Here is a 20,662-nt window from a genome sequence, read left to right as displayed (position 1 = left end):
GATGGAAGCCCTCTCAGATCTCTCCCAATCTGTTCCAAAAACTGCCTTAGCATATGGAAATTACTCTTCCTTTCTCTGAATCAGTTTGCTTGAAGCTAAGAGTGTTAGTAATACTTTTCCTCCACTCTAGTGGTGCATGTGACCCTTTGAAGTGTTGATCATTTCTGTACTCTAGCACATATTTATAAATGCACTTTTCTGCCCTAAAAGCTTATATAAGTGTTCAGTGTAATATTCCTCACATGGAGATGAAGGCCAGAGAATCACTGCATGCATTTCTCTAATGTCCAGAGGAGAACACCTATACAGGCACTGGCTGTGCAGCAAAGGAAGATTAAGATTCAAATTTTGGTGGTGACAAGATGGTAATCAGCACAGGCGGATCTCTCCCATCCCTGCTTCTCCATCAGAATCTGTTTCATGCTTTGTGAGACCAAAGCTGCTTGGAGCCAAGACAAGCTCTAAGCAGTCTGTCATTGAGCTCTACCAGACAGTGATATGATAAGGTATCTTTTGTGTACGGACTAACCTGAGTGGCTTCTGTACATTTTGCCTGTGTTTGTTTCTAACAATTATGTGTAACTTTCTGATAATTTTTATACACTTCCTTACTGTTTCTCTTGACACCAGAGGGAGGAGCATTCAGCATTAAGTTCAATACAAATAAAAGGAATTTTTTTTTTTTTCACTCAATAAATTGTAAAATTACACAACACTCTGCCATGGGAAGCTGTGGAGGCCAAAACATAAGTGGATTCAAAATGTACTTTGTGAGTTTTATTCCATCAGTGCCCATTACAAGCATCATGAGAATTCTGAATGCAGTTTTACCTTAAAAGGTCCCCAGGCTGCTGCTGACTGAACTTTGGAAAGGAATAACCAGGAGCACATGTGCTTGTTATACTTTCTTTACAACCATCTTCATCGTCCAGTGTTGAGGACAGGACACTCAGCTAGATGGACTTTCATGGTATCCATGCAACCTTTCTTACATTCTTCTTTTATTTTTTTTCTTCCAGGGTGTGCATTTGTGAAATACTCTTCACATGCAGAGGCCCAAGCAGCCATCAATGCCTTGCATGGCAGCCAGACAATGCCGGTAAGTTGTTCTGTTACACGGGCAAGTGCAGATTGATCCAGCCTTGATGCCCTGTGGCCTAATTAAGGAGGAGGGATGATTTATCTATGTTTCGCAACTAATTTTCTAGTAAGGATGGATAACAGCTCAGGCGTGCAGGGCCTTGGCTGTGCTCCATCAGTGGAAAGGCCAGGAGGACACTGTCATTTCACACAGGTGCAGAACCCTAACAGGTACTGTGTGCTGTCACCAGCAGTTTTGATGCACTGAAAAAATAACCACGTTTGGTTCACAGATACCAAAAACATTGGGTTAAACTCAGCATGAGTGTAACCTTTTAATTTTCAGAGGGAAGAATCAAGTAGAAACTTGTGTTTAAGGGCTTCTTTGTTTTCTATCCTGGAAGAGTCCCTGACTCTAGGTGAATGATAAAGAACATTTTGACAGCTTTCAGTACAGAGCAGCATGGTCATGGGATGACACTAGAAACTAGAGACAAATCACAGAGTGATGGGCGCCTCTCACTAGTACAAAAGTTCCTACGTAGACATAAATGTGGTCCCCTACCTCCAACATTTGAAAGACAGTCAGATCTTCCAGGAAACTTTTGAGGGATCATTTCACTTAGACAAATATCTAGTAATATGGGGTTTCAAGCTTGATAGTTCAGGAGAGTAGAAATCAAGATGCATTTTCAATGCAAAATTATAATTGTACACCACCACACAGACCCAGAGGAATGTAAGGCATTCCACTGTCAGCAGGGAAGGACAATCTGGTCCAACATGGTTTGGTTTATTATAATAGTATATTATTTTTATTACTAATTATTCACAGTGTAAATCATGAAAGGCTAAGAAGCATGCCTACAACTTGGAAAGTGTACAAGAAAGATCAATAAAAAATATTTAAGAGTGTAAAATTTCTCTTTCAGTAAGAGACTCTAATGTAAATTCATGAATTTATCAAAATAAGTTTAAAGTGGGCCTGGCAGATTTTCTCTAGATCTTTGCAGGGACAAAAATGGAAATTTCTTTACAAGAGAAAAGATTCCTAAAAGTAGCAAATCATCAAGATCTCATTATTTGGAACTACATCTTAGACAAATCAGTTTAAAAATGGTTCATGTTTACCAGTGATACTACTAAAAAAAAAAAATAAAAAAATATCTCCTTAAGGATAGAGTCCTCATTTTTTTTAAGTATTACAATATTTTTAGTAGTCTCTTCCTAAAAGGTTCTTTCTAACAAAATCAGATGTTGGGCTTGATGCTGACATCCCATAGTGAAATATTATGGTCCTAAGACAGGTCAAAGAAGTACTTTTACTGACTATTTCTCAAACTTTGACACAAAGTGATAGTGTCTATAAACCAACAACAGGAATTGCAGTTTCATAGGGTGTGGTATCTCAAAAAAAAAAAAGTAATAAAAAGACAGTCCCTGCCCCAAAAATCTTGCAAACTCATGTGGCAGAGGCGAGAGGAAGACAGGAGAAAACAGACAAAACCCAAGGAGAGCTGAAGATTTTATCTAGATCTAGCACACCCAAATATCATTATCCTTCCCTAGCCCTTATCCTTCGTACTTTCAGCACACTTTAGATAAGAAGAAAACACTCATCTGTCGATCCCCTGGGAACAAGTTTCTGTTCCATCCTGCTGACATCAACTGATCTCAGGATGTGCAAAACAATGAAGAATTTGGGCATTTCATGGGTCAGTTTTTTATGGACCATTTATTCTGTTGAATTATTTGATTCAAATACCTGTTATGGAAGTGTTCTTAAATAACCAGATCTGGGCATCTGAAAAAGCATCACAATTTAATTCTTACTAGCTTCACATCCCAGGCTCACAATCAAGTTTCCATGCCTTGACAAGTGTTCATGATTTGGCTGAACTTCAGCTGCAGTCCACATACCTACTCTTATTTCACAGAAAAAGCAAGTAGAAAATAATTAATTTTATGTTCTTCACTGTAAGCTAAGTTATGTGGTGTTGTTTTGTACTTGCCATGAGCTGTCACATAAGAAGTTACTGTGGCTCAACAGACTAGTGAGAACCTGTCAAGTGACCACCACTTGTGGTTCAAGACATGGAATACAGACTGTTTTTCCCACTGACCCTCAAAATTTCTAAGACCCTTTGAATGAGATGGGCCAAATCCTGCAAGTGATCTCTGTTCCCATTCTCGTTTTCATGGTGCTTCAGGGTGTGCAGCATCTTTCAGGGCTTGGATGTTCACAGAGAAATGCAGCCACCTCGTGGTGAGATGGCGATGTAGCCCTCGTCCTTGGAAAGGAGGGGTGCATTCCTGCCATCTTCCATCAGTCCCCCCTCCCATTTCTCTCACCATTAGGAGTAGCCCTTTTTGTCCGGCTGCAATGCCAGCTCAAACTCGTTCCTGTGGTTCAGCCAATTTAAACGTCTCTTGCCTTGTCCTCGTGTACTACCAACGGGGCATCCATCATCATTCTTGTCAGGTCTCAAGACATTCGTTCCTGCAGCAGACTCCTGTTTCTCCACAGCTGTCAGGATTATTGCTCTACTGTGACTTCCTGTTCACACAACATATGTTGCCTAATAGTTTCAAAAGGCAACTTTCTTTTATGAAAGTTTGGGTTGATGTTTTGTTTTGTTTTTTTTTTTTTTATTAACCTCTCCTTGGACAGGTGCCTGACCACCATCCATCACAAGCCCACTTCTCTATTGAAGTCACTTGTTTCTCCTAAGGGCCTACCAAACTGATCTACAGCTTTCTGATTTTCACACAATCAGTTGCTTTTAGAAATAACTTTCCCAAAATCCCTTACATTCAAGCAGGCTGAAAGTTCCTTCTGTATCTGCCTGTCAAGAGAACTTTTTGGGGTCTTTTTGAATCATACTGCCTATTAACTCAACAGCTTTACAATAGTGTATTACTTGACTTCCATGTCCTCCTTTATGAGAGATCATAATTTTCATGTACTTTTGCATGTATTTATAACAATTATATACCCTGTACTTTTAGCTGTGGTTACTCTGTCACCTCCTGTCTCCCTTCCCCATCCATATGGGGGCATAAACAGGTCTCTTCACATGGTTCGTTACCCTTCCTCATCCAAGACTTGTCCCTATCAGCCTTACCCACCAACACAAATTCAGTTACTATTTCTATAGTGACAGCTTGCAGATCTAACTTCTTTATTGAAGGACTGACTCCTGTACAACTAAAATCTTGGCCTGTCTTTCCATCCTCTCCTAGTGGATGTCTAGCTGTCAGATCAAGCCCAATATGTATAAAACAGAGCTCTTGAACTTTTCCTCTCAAACTCTGTCTCCTCTCTCCTCCGCCTCCATTCTCAGTCACTGTGGACATTACCATCATCCTACTTGTCAATCATGCTCCTACCTAGACATCATCTTCAACATGGTTTTCTCCTTCTCTCCCTGTCTTCATATCTGGATGACAGCCAAATGTTGAAGAATCGTTCTGCATAACACATCTAACACATCCAAGATACGGTCTTGTCCATCCACCCCCTCAGAATGAACTCTCCTCCACATTTCAGCATACACACCTAAATTGCAGCAGCCTTTATCCTACCCAGAATGTACACAGGGTTAAAAACCATACTACTATTGCACCTTTTTCACCATCTCACACACTGTGGCACCTCAGAATTTATGTTGTTATGAATTAATTCCTGGAAGGGATAGAACAGTACTGTTATCTTCATTTTCTGTATAGAGGTGAGAAGAAGTAAAGAGTGTGATTCATTTGATTTAGCTTTAACAGTCTAGAAGTTTGTAATCTATTCTAAAGAACTTCTAGGATTCCTACAGAAAGGAAAAAGAGAGACATTTCTAGAGATCTGTGCATTCTACCCATAGGATGGGCTAAATCACCTTCTGAGAGAGCCTGTCCCTTTCATTAATTGTAATAGAGATCTCCATATTGGCATTAGACTGAATACCTGAGGTGGGACTCATCTCACCTAATTGAAGACATCCAGAAGCTAAAAAACTATGTCTGAGGTTGTCATCTGAGTGTTTGTCATTTAAGATTCTACTATAAATGAGAGAAACAGATGCCTCTGAAGGAATTTTATTTTTCAGAATAAATTTTGAAGCCTGTCAAAAGGAAAGCCAAATAGTGTCAGACTCCTATGGCCTGCCAGTTCCAAAATAGTGGTTCTTCACCTGAAATGCAGCTTAGAATGAAAAGGAGCCCATACTGCTTAATAACAAAAGATAAGAACACCTGCTTCCTGAAGTTGTCTCAGAGTCTATAACTGCCTTTTCTCACCAGAGATAAACTCTTGCCACCCCAAAATCTTTCTGCTGCACTTGTTGCTTCCACAGTAATCTTGCTGGAGCTAAAGATCAAGGGTGACTCTACACCAGCTGACAATAATCACCTACAAGCAGATATCAAAGGTTTTCACTTGGCATCTTCTCTGATGGTGATTCCTCCCATATAGTTCAGACATGTAGTTTAAGATTACCTGACAGAGCCACGGAGACATCTGCCTCTTCACTGAGTGTTCAGACTTAGGGTAGACACTTAATTCCATGTCCAATGGCAGGGGAGCTGGATCCTGTTCTGGGTGTTTGATGCCCAACTGAAGCAATTTGGAATGCAGAAACCTGTCATCCTGCATTTGAGTTCTCTAAGTCCTGATCCATTAGGTGTAGCGTGAACTTGCCCAATGCTACATTCATTCTTTGTCTTTCTTTAATTAATGAAATTTAAGGCCATTAAGACCTCCAGAATCCTGTAAGGTGGCTTCTTCCATCACAGAGGCCAAATCCTCTTTTGTTTTACTATAGAAGTCTGTAACAGCTTGGTCAAACCACAGCATTTCTTCTATGTCCAGGCAATAGAATCCCAAGTCTATCTCTGCCTGGTTGAACATCTTCCATGAAAATTACTTTTTGGATAGAATCCTTGGTTTTGTGAAAAGAAAGGAAAATGTGAGACTTGGATACAAGCACTGAACAGATGTCTGCCTTTCAGAGAAAGATTCAACTTAGTTGAACTTAAAAAAAAAAAGTGCTGCAGCCCAAAACTTTGTTAACTTGGGGGCTTTCATTTCAACATTTTTCTTCGTAGCTCTTAGAAACACAACTGACAAAACTTCAAATCTCTGTTCAGGAACCACCTATATCAAATTAGTGCTCACTGTTGTTAGTTGACAGACTGATCAGGGCTTTACTTGTATTTAATTTATTTTTTATTAATCAAAAAATATGAATGACACAACACCTAGAACAAGGTTGACTTTGAGCCTCCTCCCACCAGGCTCTTTGGAAGTCCACCCATAGCACTGAAATTCCCAACCAAATGTTATTAATAGTCAGACGAAGGGATTCTCTTCCTGTCTTATACGGTGTGCTGTCTACCCTCTCATACCATAAGAGATTTCTGCTATTAATTAAGCTAGAGGAATTTTTCACCTATTTACCAAACAAGAGTGACTTAAGTATGAGATTGACAAAAATTGCCCCAAAACCAAGTGTCTTTGTCAATATGTCATGTGCAGTGGCCCTCTTTCAAACTAACAGCAAACAGGGTACCAGTTCTCATCTTCCTGAGTTTGGATGCTCAATCACCTCACCAAAGAAACCAATTCTGGCTCACGTTTATGACCACTATTATTATTGCTGTGCATTCCTACCGTGCAGTTACGACTTTACAAAACACTGTGAAGTTGCCCTCAGACACAGTTTCATTAGGGAAACTGGCCAAGCAGCTGTTCCCACCCCCTGTCAACACAGCAGAGGAATATTTAGGTGAATTAGGGGTGGATGGGGAAGCAGTGCAAGTCTGCAGAAGGAGCTCTGAGCAGGTGGAGGAAAGATGGAAAATAGGCCTTTGTGGGCATGATGAAGTTGTAGCCCGGGTGCCTCGCTTACAGAGCGGCAGGGAAGCGGCTGTTATTATGTGTGCACGCTGGCACCAAAGCGCTGAGTCGGCAGAAACTCCCTGGGAGGAGCAGCGTGGCGGCTCTGGTGAGTGGGGGGCCACAATGCCGTAGATCAGCTGAGGTATTTTTAACAATTATTTTGATATAAACAGCTCTGAACTTGAGGAGCTCCATGTAAATGGGAAGCAGTGGGGCTTGTAATTAGATTTGTGTACACTTTCATAAATTGCTGGGAAACATCAAAGCCGTGATAGAAGGCTGTGGTGCACTTTATTTCCTTCTTCTGTTCTTCTGTTAATTGAATGGTTGATGTGTGGATAGGAAGTGTTGGCTTCGCGGAGTACTATTTACAGACCCGCTGACAGCTGCACTGTGAAAATTAACAGGAACAGAGCAGCCTCTGTCACAGCTCTTCCCATGAGGGACTTGCTTCAAATTGGATCATTTCTTTCATAGGAGAAACTTTCCTTGTCTCTCCTCCCTTCTTTGCAAATATGCACACACATCCAGCTGCACATTCCCCTTCTCCTTTCAGGCTCATGGCAGTCTTGAGTGTTCAGAAGGAGGGTTTGTCATTTCTACAAAGTTGGAGGGGTTCATCTGCGCTTCAAAACTTGTAGCATATTCCATTTCCAGCAAGGCAAATCTTCAGGAAGTCAGACAAATCTGTGAGCCGTGTGTGTGGAACCACAGCTTCATGTTTATAGGTCTCACCTCAACAGGAACATGATCTTCACCCTCTTAGGAGCTCTAAAAGATTTCCTCTCAGACTACTACTGTTGTAAATGTGGTTATTGCAGATCTTACATGGAATTGCTGTGTGCTAAGCACCATACAAACCTCTTACAGGAAAGTTCCCATAGCTTACCAACTAAAGGCCAGGGCTGACCTGGCTAAATACATCAAAGTGTTGGTCAAAGTATAAAACTTTGAGGTCATCTGTAGTCTTACCGTCTACACTTCTCTTACAGTTGATGGAGAGAAACTAGCCCCCCAGAGAGACATCTGTATGTCTTAAAAAAATTGATGGTTTAGAATAGATACCCAAAAGGCTGCAATTAGGTCATCGTAATGTCCCTCTAAGGGACAATACTCAAGAGATAAGCAAAAGAAACAACAATACAATGTCTGGGAATGAATTGGACTTATACACAATTAATCAATATATTTAGCTAGTTTGTATACCAAGTCACAGCAATTCTTGTTCCTGATCCCCATAGAGATGTAATGACCAGTGAACACTTAAGCATCTAAATCTTAATATTTACTTAAATCTGGACAACACAGAATTAAGGTCAAACTTGAATCCATTAGTCCACCACCTCACTTCCCAAGGGTGTCTTCAAAATATCCAGGTAAAATAAACAGAACCTTAGACAAACTCATAATACAAATAGATAACAATTAAACAGACCATGATTCAGAGTATCAATTAACCAACAAAATTTACTTTCATTGAGATTCCATCATGGGCTCAAGTTCTCAGTTAATATAAGCCACCCTGTAACAGTCAGTAGAGAGATAGTCACTGACCCCCTCAGGCTGTCAGGGTAAATAGGAAATGGGAAAGTCATTAGACTTCAGCATTACATGAACACAGAAACATAAAGTGGGGATTTTAAAAGGTAATTGCAGGTGAAAGTTGGTGACAGTCCAGTATCTAAATGCCTTTCATGTCCCACAGCTGAATATGCCCTAAAGTTACTTGCCCAAAGTGGCAAAGTCTGGGGCAGAGTGGAGTATCATCAATGAAAGCCCATCTGCTCAAATTAATGCAGAAGGATGAGGCCTTGTTTTACACTGTTGATGTTGGAGAAGCTGATGGAAGACAATGGAGATGTCAACTCAGACCCTTTTATTTTTTTGCCTTTTCACTGTTGATCTTCTGCTCTTTAAAGAACACACACTCCATGCAATGTCTGTGTAACACACAGACTGGCTTTAACTCAGGGCAAGTCTCAGCACACCCATTCCTTCTATTACAAAATATTAATGTATTAGGAACCCATTCATAACTCACCAGCAGCAGCCCTGGCCCTCCTTCCAGAAATGAATGATTTTTATGAATATGCTACCTAAACACCATTTATAAAGTCATGTGTTGTGCTTTTCCATTAAGCTCCAACGGCTCTTGGTAACTCAGCCTTGCTTTCCTTTGGGCAGCTGGTTCTGGCTAGAGGGGTCTAAGGTTCATAGACCATCCTGCCCCACTGCTGCCACCAAGAGACCTGAATCTACAGCTTTTGGGCCAGCAGTTTACCAGTGTTACCATCATTTCCCTTAATTCTTTCCATAGAAGATAAGATCATAAGACCGTGTTCCCTGCCTATCACCTTGTTCCATAAAAGAACTAATAAATCACATGATTCTGGGTCCCAGAACAGAAATCCAGGCAGCCCTGCTGCCTGACAGAGGGTATGAGTCATACTGGCGCCAAAGATGGCCTTTACTTCTCGAGTCACATCTCTGTAGTCGTGCAGGCATCTGGCAGGACAGCGAAGAGACCCATGGGATATGACAGGGTTCACTTGCTGGCTTCTCCCGGCTTGCTTGTTCCCTCCGAACCGCAGCATTCGTTGCATCCAAATGGGATAAAAGGGATAACTGCTTGTGAGCTGCATGGCCTCACTCCAGACAAAAAGATTTAATTGGCACCATAATGTCTCTTTACGGGTCATGGGGGAGTTGGGAACTAAATCAACAGCTGTGGAGGCAGCTGGGGGAATGCAGGAGCAGGACCGTGCCACTGCTGAGTGTTGCCCAAGTCCTGGTGCCGACAGCAGTCCCTCTGAGGCTTGCAAAGTTCAACACTTGTCTCGTCTGGATGATATTAGGACTTGCAGGAGCTAAAATAATTCGCAAGCACTGACCTTTCTGGGATATCAGAGACATTGATAAGCCTCCAGCCTGAGAGGCACAAAACGCTCCCTACCTGGCGGGGGTGTTCCTAGCCTGCTGAAGGGAGCTCCACTGGGCATCATGACCTTCCTATAACAAGGATGTTCTCTTCCCACTGTGGAGAGGAACAAAGATGTCAGCATTAGGTCTTTACCTCTCTGTTTACTTTGGGGGGAGTTTCTTTCTTTACCCCTCTTCCCTTCCTCTTTCTTTTGCTCCAAAGCTCATTTGCATCAGTGAGATCTTTCTTTTGGTTTAACTGGGCTCTGCATCAACATTAAATCACTCCCGATAATTCTGCTTTTTTTCTATTTAGTCCACTCCTTCCCAGCCCTGATCAAGTGTGTGGTCTGGATTGATAACACATATTCTAGTAAGGAAAACAAAGACCTTAGTAACTGGTAGATTGCAATCCCTTTCTAAAACATACCTGGCATTAAGTGATTCAGCAGCTATTACCCGAATTGGTTTTACAAAGATCAAAATTATATAAAGGGCAAAGATGTATTTAGATCAAAACAATAACTTTCAGATCTGACCCTCAACTGAAGCCTGCACAAATTCACAGATGCAAAGCCTCCTACCAGACATGAATGTCTTTGCCTCAGATGTCCCCTGGCAAGTGAAATCAGATAGGAGAATATGCATGACTTCCCCTCCCAAAGGTCTGTGTGGTATTCACAGGAATAGTTGTTGTGAAGACTCAGCCAGCAGCAAGGAGACACATTCCAGTCTTGGTGGAGTGAAATGCATTAAGGGCAGATCCTTCAGCATAAACAAACTTCCTGTTCCACCAAAACCAGCAGATCTTCTATGAGTTCACACCATCTTATAGCTTCAGTTAGCCACTTGTTTCACCATAATAAAGCATGGGTGATACCTCCCTGTAAGCAGAATCATTTATTGATTAATAATCCTATCGTTGTACAGTGCTTGGAGATCTTCAGTTAAAATATACTGCAAAATGCTTTACACCATGACAGCCTGGAGTCATACAGCATGACAGTGATCTGGGATGCCCAGTCATGTGCCGCGTGTTTGTAACTCAGTGCCACTGAAGTGTTGTTTTATGTCACATGCACAGTTGAAAAGTATCTGCCCAGCTTGCCAGCTCGTCCTCAACATCTGTTTCTTTCCAAGCCATCTTAGGCTGTTCATGTCCTTAACCTGAACTGCCAAGGAAGAGAGTGGAGCTCATGTGGGCAGAGTTCTGAAGCATCACAGGCTCAATACCTGGTTGTGATGCTGCCTTGCTGTGACAATACACATTTCACTTTATGGCTCTGGAGTTATTCCACTTCCCTTATTTTCAACCTTGCCTATTTAGCTAGTAAGAGAGATCATTTGGATACTAGCTTTCATGGCACTCTATGATGCAGCTACCAAACATTTTCTTAATAGTAATAATAATTTATAAAAAAATTACATCAAGTCATCATTTGTTGTCATCAGAATATTTTCAGAAAAATGTATATTTATACTAGATACAGAACCAATCATATCTTATCTTCCAAACCATTTAACTCTAATTCAGAAAGGGAAACCTACAATATTTTCTTTTCAATTCTGGATTTTAAGTTTTTTTCAAATAGACAAAACTGAATAAATTATTCCTCTCATACTCCTAAACAGCAAGTAAGGATTTCCAGTCTGTTGATATAACAACACTTTCCACTTCGTAATGTATTAAGGAAGGTGAATGATTCTGTGAGGAGTTTTATCATCCATAGACTGAGCTGAAAAACGAGGAACGGCCTGAAGAACTCTGCTTTGAAGTTTAGGTTGTTTGGATATCTGGTTTTGATTTGAGGGGTATACTAATACGAAGTATATATTGAGCTCCTCCTAATTAGAATTGGGTACAGAGCCACCAGGAGTCAATGATTCTATTGCCCTGTGGAAAGCAATAACTTTAGCTCACTACCTGCTAAGTAGTGTACAGGCAAGTAAAACCTAAATCAAGATTCCACTCCAAATATATTATAGCTCTGGAGACCTGTGAAGGGAAGTACCTGCAGCAACTCTCTCTGCTTAGACACCGCATGAAGAATCCCCTCTACCGAGGGAGGATCATCATCAAAGGGTCTGTCACTCCAGCCCTGGATGAATGTCTCCTTTCCCCACTCCGTCTCTGTCATTCTCGTAACAGGTGTGTCTAAACCAGCTCTCAGGACTGAACACTGGAAATCGTTCCTACTGACTGCCATCCTACTCATCTTCCAGATGAGACATGAAATTGAAACCCTAAGTAGAGAAAAACATCACATATTTCACAAGAGGGGAGGGATGTTAGTTCTGGTCTTCTGGCCATCTTCCAGCATGGGTAATTACATTTCTACCTAACTAAAATTCCCTCTGCTCTACGGTTTTAATTGGACAGTAGTTTCTTTTTTGCTTGTCTAAAATCCCAGGTTGGGATGAAACCCCCTCTGGCTAATTCAGCAGCCCTAGTTTCAGTAGAGCTACAGAGGCATTTCCAAAAAAAAATCTGGTTTTGTTTTCAGATTTAAGAGGCATCACACCAAATGGCCTGATCTGACAGAGCCCAAAGCAAAGAAATCCTCCCTTTGGTTTTCGGGCCCTAACGTCAAGGATCCTTGTGTGGAACTAGCACCTTGAATGCCTTGCTGAAGGTCAGCATCCTCACAGCTCTGTTTTGTAGTCACAAAAGGAGTGCTAAGACAAAATTTCCAGCACAAACAATCTCATTCACATGGTGACACTTAGGAAGGTAGTCTGATTGCCCAAGTGAGAAGTATCCAGCAGCACCTATTCATTTAAGCATCTTAGCTGGTGTTCACAGCTGGCATTTTAGAAGGTACTTAATAGGATCTGCACATTAGGATATCTTATACTCAAGAGCTTTAATCACTAGAACTTCAATATAATGTCTTTTTTTTTTAATATTTTTTGTCCAGAACTTTTAACTGGCTCTGTTTGAGGTACCCAATAGAAGGTCACCTGTATGAGAGAGACACCTTTGCAGTAAAGTACTTGAGTGTATGCTTACCTCCAATAGGACATTCACTAAGCTTAAAGCGAAACATGATTTAATGGCTTTGGCAAATTAGACCCAAATTCATCAGTTTTGCAAGAAAAAGATGTCTAACCATCTGTAGAGATCGGTAACATATTGAGTCAGAGGAGACTTATAGAGCTGACAGGAAAAGAAAATTCAGACATATATTCTGCAAGGAAACACAAAACTTTTCCTATTAATATTGTTCTAGGGAGAAGCAACTTTTCCTGATGCCATGCAGTATTATCTGGTCTCCCAAAAAGCTTTTGCTTAATTTGTGTATACGCTGAATTTGAAAGGCCATAACTAATAGGAAACAGTCCCAACCAACAGGCAAAAGATTTGCTTTCCTTTGCCTTTAAATGAAATATCAATGGATGGATATTTTATTTTTAGTTGAATATGAAATTTCACAAGCAACCTGTCAAGTTCCCATTTTCAAGAATTACTTTATTTCACACGTCAAGACAGGCTGGGAAATTAGGTTTTCCCACAGAGGACTCTGATCAGGGATTACAAAGTGAGTGTGGCACAGAGCGATTTTTCCTCCATCTTTTCCCTCACCTCACCAGTGTGGAGCACATCTGACTCTGCTGACTAAGGGGAGCAATTCATTACCGTGCGTAAAAGAGGGACAGGAAACAAGATAGTCATATTAAGTAGACTTGCTGGCCCAAGAGAGAATAGGGAAAGCATAATAATACTTAGCCCTTATATTATTCTTTTCATCAGTAGATATCAAAGCACTTGAAAAAGGAGGTTGATTTGATGGGAAAGGAGATAAATGCCAATTCCAAGTAGGCTATTGCAGAGGTGCCAGCAGGAATGTTCACTTTCGTATAGTCTCTTTTGATTGTGGATCTGTCGGGTAGAGAAATAAACAGGTACTTTCCTCGGTAAAATGCGGAATTAACATACAGATCTCAAAGTACATTTCACATATTATTGACTTACCCACTGTAATTCTCTTGAGGTTTGGCAAAATGTAAGGTCCAGTCCAAAAAGCGGAGAGAGCAAGGGGGATATTATGAATTACTAATAAATGACTGAGCAGACAGGATCTATTGCCTTTGTCAGCAGACAAGAGCTGATTTACACCACGGTTTAACTGCTTGTGGAAGCAATAAATAGTCCAGATGAAAGGCTCTGCAGTTTTTACCCCATGGAAAATCTGGCCCATTCTGGGGCATTTCTAATGTTATCCAGTGGATTAGTAGGAGTCACTGGAGTAGAAAGCAGTCTTGTTCTGCTGTAGATGAACAACATTGTTTGGTTACTCTGCTAAAAATCCTACACTGGGCGATCTGATAGAGTTTACTGCCTGATTTCCTTTGGGTCACATGAAAGGTCTGCAGATGAGGAACCACATACAAAAAGTATCAGTCCCAAGCTCAGTCTTCAGATTCGAGAGCAATGCAGCATCTCTATTGGGCCCCATTGCAGGACACTTAGTAACCCCCTTTTTTGTCTCCTCTTTTTTGTAGTATGTGCTCTAACTTGCTTCTATTTGCCAGTGGCCTGTCTGCCCTGTGTGTATGATAGTGATGTTCAAAGGGGCCTGAAGTCCTGCTGCGACAGGCAACCCAGAAAAACATCTCATAAGTGGCAGTCTTAGATCCCATTGGGTCAAACGGCTGCTGTGCAGTCAATATGACTCACATCAGGAGGGAAGAACACTCCAGGGGCAAGAAGTTCCTGTGGAGGTTACCCATGTTTTCATGATGCTACATACAATAATAGCTTGGTTTTCAACAGTGTGAGGCATCAGCAATTTCCTGAGGCAGTTCTCTGGACTCAAGATCTCGGGGGTAGATAGAGACAGAAAGAAAAGCGGAAGGAAGAAGACACCAACTTATTTACACTTCTCTGTTCTGTTAACAGGACGTATCTTCAAAACCCATTTGCAAGATGGATATTTATTCACATTATTCAGTTTCAAAATCCTCCAAGCTGCATTGTGCCCACCACACTGCAGACTCTGCTCTGCAAATCACAACAGCAGTTCTGAACAGCCCGATCTGCTGTGGACCAGTGCCTCCCTCCAAATAGGTTTAAATCATTAGATTCAGGTTACCAAATAGTCTCTTGGATCAGGGTTAATTAAATGAGTGTTGAAATCTAATTAAGGACTAGTCCAGGTGATAATTAGCAGGAAATGTATGCATTAAAATATTCATTTGTCGATGAGCTGCAATTAAGAGTGTGATTTGGGGAAGGATCAATAACTACATCTTGTGATCTAAAAAAATGAAAAGTCTCCCAGCCTTGAACAGAAATGCAGTGGAATTTTGTCTAGATATATTTTCCTTCTCTTCCCCCACTCATTGCTTTCTATTTTGGTCTTATAATAACTTTTGAAGACTTCTCTCCACCCTTGAATAGAGCATTCATCTCTCCATCCCTTTCTTTTCCTAAAGCATTTCTTTCAACCCCTTGCTTTTCACCACATTGTTTGAGTAGGTTACAGATTTACTAGAGAGAGACTAACAGGTCAAAAAGAAAAATTCTTTACCAATGAAAATCACTTTCTTCCAGAACAGGCTGCTAATCCAGGGGAACATCGCTGATTGTGTAGCCTTAGATTGTTTGGGGTTTTTTTTAGCAAGTTAATTCCTCAATTCTTTATTCATAACTGAGGATCTGGAGAGGCTGTTGAATATGCATAGCTTGGACTTACGTATACATCCATCCATAGCTGTGGTTTACTATGCTATTCCCAATTCATAGCAGAGCTACTCTGCTTTCACTGAGACTATTTTTTCCTGTTTACAGGTACATAGGGGTGTATGTAAGCCAGTTAATAACACTAACCCTGTGCAATCCCAGGCAATCCCACCTCTGCTAGAAAAACAAGGGCCCTGAAACAGCCTAGCTCCTCTGGCATAGATCTGGACTTCCTCTACTGCCACTGCCAGAGGCTGAGCTGGCTATTTCCCCACTGACTGTATTTCCATCAGTGAATACCAGTGTGTCAAAAGGGAACTGTACCGTGGGAGCGCGATGATTTCAGCTGCTCTTTGTCAGTCTCCTGACAGCTCACCTGCCCATCTCCCCAGGCTTGATGGCAGCCCAGCTCCTGAGACAACTATCTGCCTGCTGTCGGGGCTGCTGCCAGATCCCCCCCTCCCCTACACCCCTGTTTCCCCAGGGAGACCGCGCTGTGGGGAATCAACCAACCCATGAAGTTAGGACGTCCTTGGAGCCAGACAAAAAAATACCAGTGCCTTCCTTCCTGAGTAGAACTATTTCTTCCCATCTCTGCCTCCTATCAGAAACAGAAGAATTGCAGTGACTGATCTTTCACCTCATTCTGGGGACAAGAGGGATTTCTTTCATTCCTAAAAGCTCTACATTTTTCACAAACTTCTGCAGCCACCTGTGATGATCATCTGTAGTTCTGCACTGGTATTGAGTGCAGACATAACCCAAAGACCATAAAGCTTTTCTGGAAAAGTGTAACATTAAATGTGGGCTCTTCTGTGCTAGCCTTTATTTCCTACTGTTCATGGAGAGGAAGCTCAGGTTGACCAGGTACTATTTTTGCTCCCCAAGTTTAACAGTGCTGAAGAGATGCTGCCTTGTGGTGAGACATACACTTTGCTCAACATACTGAAACCTGTCTCCAAGGCTGGGCATGGATTTCTCGCTGGACATGAGGGTTACAAGATACGGCAGTGTGAAAGGGTGATCCAGATCAGGAGGTCTGGCATGAACAGAACTAACACATTTCATCAGAATAAATCAGTTCACAAATCCTACCACATTCATCCATCAAAAGCCCCTGCATTTTGCTGTACTGAGTTCAGCTCTTTGTCCTCTGATGGTACAACCTGCTGGGTCAGAAGGTGTCCTATATGTTGAAAGAACAAGGCAACAACTTTTGCAGCGAGAACATTAATGACAGCCTGGAGATTTGAATTTTGGAGGAAACTAGGAACAAGGCTGCTGGCCTCAGTCATTCACCCTCCAGGATCCTTTACTTCCTCCCTGGTGCTCTCAGCCTCTTTGCATAGGTCAAATTCAAAAGGCCTCTGAGAGGTTGTGTGGGAAAAAACAGTGCCAGCTGGATCTCATGCTACCACATCTGTGTTAGATTGTGGATTGCATGAGACAATGTGTATTGGGCTAATTCCCTTCTGTGTCTCCTTTTGTTTCCTGTGCTGCAGGGAGCCTCTTCAAGCCTGGTGGTGAAGTTTGCTGATACAGACAAGGAGCGTACAATGAGACGCATGCAGCAAATGGCAGGACAAATGGGCATGTTCAACCCCATGGCCATCCAGTTTGGAGCATATGGCGCCTATGCACAGGCAGTAAGTATAGACACTGGTTCTATGCATGTTCATGGGAATGGGAACAACACCTAGAACTGCACAAAAACACATGTGAGCAGAGGAAAAACTGAGCAGAGGAGGAACCAGTGATTTCTATGTTAAACTGGTTACATAATGGGAGCAAACTAAGCCATGCCATTCAGGGCAGACAAGGGCATCTCCCAGGCAAGTCTCAGAGGTGTAATTCTAGCAGTAAGTTCACTGTGATAATGTGTGAACCCATGCAAGACGCTGCCGATGGGGTCTCAGCTATTGCTGTCAAGTCCAATCACAACTAACATTTGAGGATTTGGATAAAATGGTCCTGAATTCATCTTATCCTAGTTCTCTCCCCAGTGTCAGCACCAGCTGCCGCCAAAGAAGGTTTATGGGGGCACAGATACCTTTCTGGCCCTCCTCTGCTCCCAAGCCACATAGACTGAGCTGAGTGGAGGAGGTGGCTCTGCTCCATTTGGCCAACCTCTGATGTCCCATGCATCATTGCGGCTACCTCTGGAGTGACCACAGGATAAAATGGCAGCTGCTGACAGAAGTGCTTTTAGATTCATGAAAGCATGCTAGATAATACTAAAATGGACAGGCAGACATATGCACACACACAGTCCTGTCTCCCCAAAACAGTACAATTTGAGCACACTGGGAAAACACATCAGCTATTTGAAGCAGTGTTGTTGCACTGTCTAACTTCAGGTATCCTACTTACGTACCAAACCTGAACCCTGGGCCTCTGAGAAAATGTGACCGTCCAGGGATCTGGGCTCTTGACAAAGCTCTGAAATGGATGCCTCTGACATAACTACCTTTCCTTAGGCTACAATTAGCAAGGACCTGCAAGACAAGATTAGGTCCAGGTAACTTGGTCTCTCTGCCAGATATTTCAGAGGAAGGTAGAGATGACCCCTGCAGCAGGCAGACACAATACTGCCAGGTGACTTTGGCTGTCTTCTCTGGAGCAGATTTGCAGGCAGTGACAGTGCATCTAGGTGATTCATCCGTTTGGTGACAAAATGAAGCCCTCTTGTGCTCTGTGCTGGACTTGTATACAGGAGGGAAGTACCATTAATCCCATTTTCCAGAGCAACATCTTCCTGAATGAGAAAGACCAAATGCCTTGCCTTAGGTATAAAGGGCCAACTCAAGAATCACACTCCAGTGCACCCATTCTCCCTCCAGCACACTGACCACAAGGCTCTGCTTTCTTCCCTGACTATTTCTTTCCCAGACTTTGGTGCCATGGATTTCCCATCACATTGACATGTTCTTTTATTAACTTGAGTGCCTTGAAATTTCTGTCCTCCATTGAGTGTCCTGTGCCTCACCGAATGCTTGATACAGCCCAGCCTGTCCTTTGCCTGAACCATGTAGAGTCATGAGGGCATGCTGTAGAGCTCCACAGAAGTTCCTCCTCTCTTTCCAGATGCACTCCTGATGCTATTGTAGACTTTTTCTTTTCTCTCCCCATTTTGTCTTCTCCTTCCATTTTGTCCTCTTTAGTTTTATTCCAGTCAAAGACAATCTTTGCCTCTTCCTTTGTCCCCTGCTCCCCTCCTCACATGTCCCTCCCCAGCCTGGCTGTGTTTAACTGCCATCCTGGCCAGGGAAGGTTACAGGAGGAAAAGAGACAGTAAATCACAGCTGAGCCCAGGTCAGTGGCCAGCAGCCAGGCAGAGAGATGCAGCATCTGTGCCCCTGTGTACCAGAGGAATTAACAGGAGCTGACCCATGGGCAGCTCAAGACAAACATCTGCAGAGGTTGTCAGGCAGGAGATATGGCTTCAGTGTTATACTACAGGCATTGATCAGGCAGCTGGAGAGGTGGTAAAGACACCAGCGCCCCAATGCTCTGGTCCAAAAACGCTTCTCGCATCATTTTTTATCTGGAGTGATTCTTCTGATTGCCAGCCTAGGTTTATATTGATATAAAAGAGGATGCAGTCTGCATCTTTGCACCACAAAAGTTTCCTCCATCTATTTGTCACCAGATAATATGGGACATTATGAGATTAGGTGCTTGAGTGAGGATTTATCACCACCAAAAGAGTGAAAACAATTCCTGGGTTTGCTCCCACTCCAATTGAAACCAATTAATATTTTTCCTATTGATTTATGTGAAAGCAGAATAGGACCCATCTCTTTTTTTTTTTTTTTTTTTTTTTTTTTTTTTTTTTTCCCTGGTAAATATGCTAATATGGGGGAAAGAATAAGTTTTAGATCCTGACCCATTGAATATGACAAGCTGGTGACACCAATTACCCTGGGGACTTCAGAGCTGTCTAAATGATGGGATCACATTTCCATGTGGCGCCTGTACACCCAGAGCGTGCTCAGATGCTGTCTCTCAATCAGGCTCCCTATCTGTGTCTCTCCCTATCTGCTTCATCTCATAGTCTCACACAAAAGGGAAGGAAGGGAATGCCGAGGCTCTGTGACGTTCCCTCGGTCCCGATTAATCCACCTCGGACTGCTAGCTCTTAGATATCAGGGTGATTGGCACCTCACAAATGCCAGCGGGAGATGGAAGAATCGATAAGAGGAGAGAGAAAGGAGGGGCAATTTTATTCAGCCTGAACTGAAGTTGAAGAACTAAGGCAAGTCAGGAGAACGGAAGGTGAAACAGTGAAAATGCAAGAGCAGGACAGCGATGACAGCTGATGTCACTGCCACCAGCAACTCGTGTGACCTTGGGTGAATAGTTTGACCCCCTGGTCTCATTTACCCATGTACAAATAAAGCTGATGATCACATTTATTTATTTTCCCTTCTCCCTTAGGGGCATGGCTCTCTCTTGTGCTGTCTCTCCATGGATTTTCACACAGGGGCATGATGGTAAAACAAGTTTAAGAACTACCTCAGTGTTTAGTAATAAGGCCAGGACTAGCATGACGCACTAGCTCTCTGATTTGTACTCACAACCTGTCCTCCCAGCTATCCCACTGCAGTTCAGGCTTGACTGATTTCTCCATATAAGTTCCGAAGCAATCCCACGAGAGCTGGTTAACCAATAGTTTCTAATGGTCTGTCCCCGTGGAGAAGGTTTCCAGTCAGCAGTTTCTTGCTGAATCCCCCCAAGAGAGGCATCATGCACATCACTGGGACTGGATTAGCTCCTGCAAAAAGGTCTCCGTGCATCAAGGTGGCCAGTGCAGCAGAAACCCACATGGTGTGGCTGTTTAAGAGATTAGTGGGCAGGAGTGGATTTGCAATCCCAGCAGCAGCACTGGGGAGAGGCAGGGAGGGTGTCCGCCCATCAGTGTTTGACTGGTAGCGGACAGTGTGGCCACCAGGACCGCTTTGGGGCCCAGCTCATCTTTGAGTTACCTCCTTTGCAGCTCAGCAAATAGCCATGACACAGTTCACTCCTTGCTGCTGCTCAACGTCAAGACACTCAACCTCAGTTTAAGCAACTTTAACCTTGATAAGAGCAAT

At 42.5% G+C, this 20,662-nt stretch overlaps 1 protein-coding gene across 15 annotated transcripts in view; it reads left to right on the top strand.

Moving 5' to 3' along the window:
* Positions 1–20,662, top strand: part of CELF4 (CUGBP Elav-like family member 4) — a 707,595-nt gene that overhangs the window by 606,834 nt on the left and 80,099 nt on the right. For all 15 annotated transcript variants that reach the window (XM_026865422.1, XM_026865420.1, XM_026865424.1 and 12 more), the window contains exons 5-6: positions 1,020–1,099; positions 17,072–17,215. In XM_026865422.1, coding sequence (XP_026721223.1) covers positions 1,020–1,099; positions 17,072–17,215 — 224 coding nt within the window. The remainder of the gene's footprint in view (positions 1–1,019; positions 1,100–17,071; positions 17,216–20,662) is intronic.

Source organism: Athene cunicularia, assembly GCF_003259725.1.
Source record: "Athene cunicularia isolate RWA chromosome Z unlocalized genomic scaffold, athCun1 chrZ_part1, whole genome shotgun sequence".
In the NCBI taxonomy this organism is placed as follows: Eukaryota; Metazoa; Chordata; class Aves; order Strigiformes; family Strigidae; genus Athene; species Athene cunicularia.
The sequence above is the reverse complement of the archived record's forward strand: the minus strand, read 5'-3'. Positions and strand labels throughout refer to the sequence as shown.